Source organism: Triticum aestivum, chromosome 5B (genome assembly GCF_018294505.1).
Source record: "Triticum aestivum cultivar Chinese Spring chromosome 5B, IWGSC CS RefSeq v2.1, whole genome shotgun sequence".
NCBI classification, from domain to species: domain Eukaryota; kingdom Viridiplantae; phylum Streptophyta; class Magnoliopsida; order Poales; family Poaceae; genus Triticum; species Triticum aestivum.
Genome location: NC_057807.1, coordinates 493,680,971 through 493,687,917, shown reverse-complemented (window position 1 = coordinate 493,687,917; position 6,947 = coordinate 493,680,971). Strand labels below are relative to the sequence as shown.

Here is a 6,947-nt window from a genome sequence, read left to right as displayed (position 1 = left end):
ACCACCACCACACAAGAAAAAACTCTCAGTACCATAATCAGCAAGCCGTTGAGCTTAGTAACGTGTGAAGGACAATTGCAAATTAATCTGTGACTCTCATTATCGATGATGATCATACAATATATACCCCCGGGGAGATTATCCTTAGGCTTTGTTCGGTTCCACAGGGTTTCAAGGGGTTTGAAGCAGATTGGCAAGGATTAAATCCCTACCAAGTCAAAATCTACATCAAACCCCTCCAATCCTCTCCAATCCCCTCATGGTGGGGATTAACCAAACAATGCCTTAATTAATCCCTAATAGTAACAAAATACAGTGACAGAAATGTTTTTGCTATGACCAATGATGGCAATTGTAGACTAATCGTAGATCGTACTAGTATCGAAATAGTCTGGTAGGATTAGTGTCGTAAGATACACAAAACATATATATATATATATATATATATATATATATATATATATATATATATATATATATATATATATATATATATATATATATATATCGAGGATACTGGCTACAGGACAGCAATGGCTGCAGCAAATGTGCAACCACAGTTTTTTTTTCAACATGAAATGTGCAACCGCAGATTTTTCTTCGACATGAAATGTGCAACCGCAGTTTATATACTGTAAAGATGTTTCGTAGCAGGCAAACATAAAGTTGACCCTGAAAGAATATAGAGCATCACTCGCAGTAACTTGACCTAAAAACTGACTAGAGTATATGACATAATTATATCTAAACCCGCAACAAAAACATAATTGTCTCACTAGTGTTGTTGGTACGCAAGCACATATGAATGACATATTCACACAATTCATACATACAAAAACAAATTGGTGACACCGGCCATTGAACATTTCTATAATCGTATAGGTTTGGTTTATGCCCATACCGCTACTCGGTATGAGATTACACGAGATGACGCCTCATGCAGATATCAAACCATCAGGAAGTGAGAGACCCTCCCCTGCATCTCCAGATAAAAATTTCCGGCACGCGTAGAAGATGGCTGAGTGGAACCCCGCAGGGTTATCTATAAACACAAAATGTCCTCCCTGCATAGCCGTTAATGCAATATGTCGTCAATACCAATCACAATCTTTTAGCTGTACACGTACTGCCAGAAAGGAAACTGACCTGTGGGACTCTGATGATTTCGCAAGGAACTTTCATGTCCTTGCGTGCTTGCTGCGCCCCTTGGTAATTCATCCAATCGTCATGACCATATATGAAAGTAGTTGGCACTTTCCAGTCGGATGCACTGTTGCAAGTTAATAGGCCAGTGAGAAAAATACAAATATATGTATGCTGCATGATTCACTTATATCTGGTATTTCTGGTCAATAAATTACTGCATCTACAAGATCATTTACCTTATAATGTATATTAAATATATGGACGAACATTGGTAGTATAGTTAGTTAGTTATAAGCTAATACTCTCTTGAAGAAAGAGTGGACGATTAAAACGGATAGTGTAGATTAGGATGATCTCTTCCCCCCCAACAAATTTTATCAACTAAAGTAGTTTCTCGACGTGCAATTTCTGTCCTAACAAGATTGGGTAATGTGATGCCATGGGAGTACAAACTAATGCGTGCTTCAACTGCATCAGCTTGGTACTAAATTCTTATCAAGCATGCACCATGTGAGGAATATTGTAAGCTTTTGAAATTACAATCTGGTAAAAGAGTGCATCCAGGATCGATGACATTACTGAACTGATGTCAGAATACATGACAGGATTGCAGAGTCAGATGTTCAACTTTTCACTAGATAAGCCATGCTGGAATTTGAATCTATGCATGGAAAACAATAAGAGGTTATTAGCAGCCATAGTTACCTACTACCCCTGTAATAAAGTAATATAAGACGTACTAGTTGAGTAATATAAGCCGTCTTATATTAGTTTACAAAGGGAGTACTTAACTAATGCTATAAAGGGAGAAGAAACTAACAAGTATGTCAGGGAAGAACATGAGAACAAATACTATCATGTCCGCTAAAGATTTAAAAGCTGCAATCAATGAAAGTGGATTTTCCTCAACTAGTTGGGTCCACACACTCCTTTTTCGCTTTTTAAAAACAGTTTTAGATAATATAATGGAAGGGGATCTTATGTTAAATTCTTAATGATTACTAAGAAACATAACTATTGTGCCTGCTATTAAGATCACCAGGGAAACAGTTCCAAGAAACTAATTAAATAGGAGGAGGAGCTAACCTGTGCAGAAGTGGTTTCCTTGCAAATGCCCCCAAGGAAAATATATGTTTTAAGCACAGCTCTCCACTAGCTTTGGCAGCTAAAGTGTGGTAAATGTAATCTTCATATACAAGAAAACAACAATAAGGTTCAGTTACAAGCATTATCCAAGAAAATGAACTTATTGAATTAATGTAACAACGAATGTTTACCTGTCAGCAAGGAGGACTCGTTTTCTGTTAGTAATTCACCTGTTGAATGTGAGCCAAACCTAGCAGTGGTATATCTCCGAACTAAATCTGGGCCCCAAGGACCTAATCCTCTGTTTAAGTAAAATAAATGAACGTCAGTACAAAAGGTACCAAAGAGGTAGCTTACAAAGGAAAAAAAGACTCAATCATATTTATAAAAAAAGACAGCAGAAATTCGATTGCTTTCGCATTGTTGCAGCTATCTGCACTTCAATTTGAACATAGTACTCATCTACTTTGATAGAAGGAGCAATCCAGTCCTTCCATTCATTTTAACTGACTGAAGCATGACGTGGTTGTTATAACCCCAGCTCTGACTGCCAGTTCAGAGTATATATGATGCCTTCAATGACTTCTAAGTCAGCAAAAGGAATTTGATTGCGATTTTTGTTAATTTGTGTTACTTTGGAGAACAATTGGTACTTTTCTATTTGATAGAAAAATAGTAGTGCAGCTTATTTGTGGAGCTTCCGTTCACTTTGCTTTTGCTGTTTTCCTAACAAAATCATGCTGGCAGGTTTGGTCTGATATGGCTATCACAGCTGGCCACATAATAATGCCAGCAGTTAAAACGGGAGTGATGGATTGCTCTGTTTTGTAAGGTACATGCACTTTGCAAACTTAACTAGACGTGGATGATTACTAACTATGAAGTGGAGAGGCTTAGATTTCCATCTTGTCTTCATTTGCATTTTTAGGTAAAAAATGAAAATACAAATAGAAGAAGCCTACCTCACAATTCTTTGAGGAGTAAAATTGGACTCCCAAAGATGGTTTACTAGCATGCCTTTCCACGTTGCACGGAACTTGGTTAACCACTCAGAACTATGATCTGTTTCTGACGAAAAGCCAGCAGAACCAACCAAAATCAAGTGCTGAACATGTTCAGGATGCTGAAACAAAGCATACATTTTAGAATAGTAATCATAGGCATGAGTCGAGTAGCTTCACTTGCTAAATTTATCATAAATATACCTGTAAGGCATACTTTGCCGCAACATATCCTCCGAAAGAATGACCAAGCAATATAAAATTACTAAGGTTTTTTGCTTTGCGCCATTCCTCAAAAGAATCTATGAACCAAGCCTCGGTTTCTGTTTACAAAGTTGACAAAAATAAAAAACGTAAGGAAGCATGTTACTCATTGTTTCAAAAAAAAAAGCATATACCAGAAACTACATCACAAAGCAATATGATGGAACAAATCTACATGGGTTTCTGATAGTAGCAATTGCTTGCAGGATTGTCAAAAATCAGAAGAAAAGGGGATGTTTCACCATAAAATTTGATGCCAAGGCATGGTCAACAACAGACATGATAGTGGCAGTTGAGGGGAACCAATAGCATAATAACATATCAAGAGTACCTTACAAAGCCATGCAACAAATAAAGTATCTGTATCTAACCTTCAGTACTTCTACAGTCAAAGTCAGGTCTGCTTGATCCACCCCAACTGCAAAAGGGTAGGAAAAATTCAACAATATGCGACATCAAAGAATGTGGAGTAATTACAAGAACAGTATGAAACAGTTTTTTTCATCCATGACACATATCCTAAGAGTAGGCAAACATTTGTGTATCGTCAGACTAATTTTCCTTACCTATAGGTAAAAGGACGCGCATGACTCCTCTTAACTCACACTATGATAACATTCAATTTCTGACATTCTTGAACTCTACGATCAATGAATCTACACTAATATTTTTCTTTCTTTACTTCATTTACAAGAACGAATAACATTAACACCGATAATTGTAAACAATCAAAATTAGATTTGTGGCATGTGAACAAGCCAGGAATCATATCCTAGTATTTTGTGGGTATGCAGACACATTGTGTGCAAATGTTGCAATGCACAAAACTGTTCAGACCAATATCCCTTTTCTACAGGTGTCAAGGACAATTGTAACAATTAAGAAACATTGAACAAAGGAATGGAAATATAATTACTTCAATCACCACACTTGAGGAATATAAGTCATAGTAATCTTGATTTTCTTAGAGCTTACCCGAGCTGGTCAATGGCAATCACCCGGAAACGGCTTGCAAGGGCATCAAAGTTTCTAAAGAAGAACCCCTGTGAAGCACCATAACCATGGACCATGACAAGGGTGGGAGCATTCTCCTTGCTATCAAATGTCACTGTATTGATGAACCTTGGCTCATCACTTGATGACCTAAACCATTTTACTTTTGACCCAGGTGGAGCAGAGCCAATGTTGACTTGTTCTTGGACATACCCAGTTCTGCAAAGATAAAAGGTTACGTCAAGTATCAGAACAAATGAATTTTTTTAACTCTTATATACAATAAATAAAGGAAGACCTGGAATATCTATAAAAGCCAAGAAAGCGTAAAACTGGGGATGTCCCATGTCAGTACTATAATACAATGTTATATCTTGGAATGAACACATATCATTATCCCTTGAGGAGTTAAGGACTTAAGACAACGGAAAATGTTCTTTAAATGCCTTGTTACACAAATCGAAACAGAGCAATATATTGACCAAGCTATCATGCATTGGAATGAACGACTAGATCGACAACAAACACAGTTCTCTCTTCCCTACACTATGCAGTTCATGAGTATATTTTTTCAACAGTGTATATTTTTTCAACAGTATAAGAAGACCAATGGAAAAAACCCAACTAATGGTCAACAATGCTTCCAAAGCACTAACATTAACAAATACAACATGTCAACATATGTTACCGATGCATGAGCACCATGAGACCAAATAGATACTAAGCAGCAGACATAACAGCCCTCAATTCCATGCTTAAACGAAACTGAGTGTTATGCACAACAATCGAACAGTTCAAATTAAGTATAATAAATCCAGGCTTTAGTGATCCCAAAGTGAGACGCTGCTCTGATGTGGTCTCAGATTTAAGGTACTATAGTAAGTTCCACATCACAATTGGCTCCAGAATCAGTAGCCGGCGAGATGGTTTTTTAGCACAAACAGACAGCTGTAGTACTTCACACCCGCCCAACGCTCCAAACAGTCAATCGTGGTGGGGGATTAGCGAATTACAGGACCGCAAGTAGAGCAACCCCAAAATTGGGATACATGGGGAAGTCAATCAACTCTCAGGAATCGTGGGATGGTAGATTGAAGACGCGGGAACAAGTAATCGTCCACGTGCTACTAGTAATCGTCGACCAAAGCAACTAATCGTGCTCCTGGAGAGGGAGGGATAGGGTGGAGGGGGGAAGGGGTACTGACTTGAGGATGGAGAGGAGGCGCTTCTCGGCGGCGATGATGCGTTCGGTGGAGGTGGGGATCCAGCGCAGCGCGGAGGGCCAGACCCGCGCCCACCGGGAGCCCGCGGGGGCCGGCACCGACGCGGACGCGGCCTCGGCCGCCGTGGCGGCCGCGGACGCCTGCCTGACCTCCTCCGCCGCCATCCCGATCCTGGTCCTAGTGGCGGTGGCGGCGGCGGCCCGGCGCATGCAACGCGGCGCGAGCGAGCGTGCGTGTTCCCCCCGCGCCGGCTCTGCTGGGCGGATTGGTAGGAGTAGTCACACGAGTAGGCTCTGCCGCGATTGTTTTTTGGGGGCGGGGGATGGGGGGAGAGGCCGGGCTGGTTCTGGAGGAGTTTTTATGGGAGGCAGACGCCGACCGCACGTTGTGGTGGTGTGGGCATGGGGTTCTCCGATCCGCGTTACGTCAGGGCTGGCGTTCGCGTGGCCTGCGGCGCAAGCAAGGATGGGACTAGTAGCAGTGGCAAGCGCGCCGCCGTTGACCCTGCCGATCGGGAACCTCCCGCCCCTGCGGCGCGTGCGTCCTCTTTCACGGTGCGGTTTTCTGCCTTTCTGGGCTAGACTAGAGAAGAGAGGAAGGCGCGTGGTGACGGCACCGCCGCGGCGGGAGCGCGTGGCGGGGCGACCGTCGACGGCAGCGAACATGTGCAGCGCCGTTTTCATGCTCACGCCGTGCGTCATGGCGTGAATGGCCTTTTAAAAAAAATAAAATGCACTAGTGGTCATTGAACTTATCGTATACGCTCACTTTGGTCATTGTAGTTAAGAATACGACCAATACTGTCACTATATACGTGTTGAGGTGATTATACGGTCACTACCAGATCGTATAGCTTTGTATTTCATCTATTTGACCGGTCAAACAAGGCCTTGTCAGTTTTCTTTCTCTGACTGTGTGGGCCTTATTTGTCAGTGGGTGGAAGAAAGGAGTAGGGGGAAATAAAATTATGCGCCTGTGGGGAGTCGAAACCAGGCGAGCAGGGAAACCAGCTTCACCTGTCTCCCGCCTTGTCCAACTTGAGCAAAAAACCATTTATATCCTACTGGATTCACGTGACAGCCATTGCTTTCTTTTTCTTTTGCGTGCGATCCATTTGGGATGTACTAAATCATAATCGTTTCGGCTTCAGTGGTCGGGCTTTTTAGGATTTAAAAAGTTGTTTTGGCAGTACTGTGTACTCGTACATTCGATTCACGGCCAAAATTGCATTAGC

General features: G+C 41.5%; 1 protein-coding gene across 2 annotated transcripts; it reads right to left on the bottom strand.

The window, feature by feature from the left end:
• Positions 1 to 704: 704 nt before the first annotated feature.
• LOC123112741 (probable 1-acylglycerol-3-phosphate O-acyltransferase) lies at positions 705 to 6,058 on the bottom strand. Of its 2 annotated transcripts, XR_006455663.1 has the most exons (10): positions 5,696 to 6,058; positions 4,473 to 4,709; positions 3,869 to 3,915; positions 3,438 to 3,556; positions 3,195 to 3,355; positions 2,424 to 2,533; positions 2,233 to 2,332; positions 1,731 to 1,807; positions 1,147 to 1,270; positions 874 to 1,064 (listed from the first exon to the last, which is right to left on the bottom strand). XR_006455663.1 is itself a non-coding variant. In XM_044533815.1 (9 exons), exons 1-9 carry the CDS (start codon positions 5,920 to 5,922, stop codon positions 936 to 938), a joined length of 1,254 nt encoding a protein of 417 aa, XP_044389750.1. In that variant the 5' UTR covers positions 5,923 to 6,056; the 3' UTR covers positions 705 to 935. The 2 variants fall into 2 exon arrangements, 1 of the variants encoding a protein (XP_044389750.1); XM_044533815.1 differs by lacking the exon at positions 1,731 to 1,807 and having other exon boundaries at positions 705 to 1,064; positions 5,696 to 6,056.
• Positions 6,059 to 6,947: the final 889 nt, after the last annotated feature.

Bases quoted from the DNA above. Each gene is read 5' to 3' on its own strand.
- LOC123112741 (XM_044533815.1), bottom strand. From the start codon at position 5,922: ATGCGCCGGGCCGCCGCCGCCACCGCCACTAGGACCAGGATCGGGATG. The intron at 2,534-3,194 runs GTAGGCTTCTTC...TTACTTAAACAG, and splicing joins ACTCCTCAAAGAATTGTGAG to AGGATTAGGTCCTTGGGGCC. The intron at 1,271-2,232 runs GTTAGCTCCTCC...AACTTGCAACAG, and splicing joins AGGAAACCACTTCTGCACAG to TGCATCCGACTGGAAAGTGC.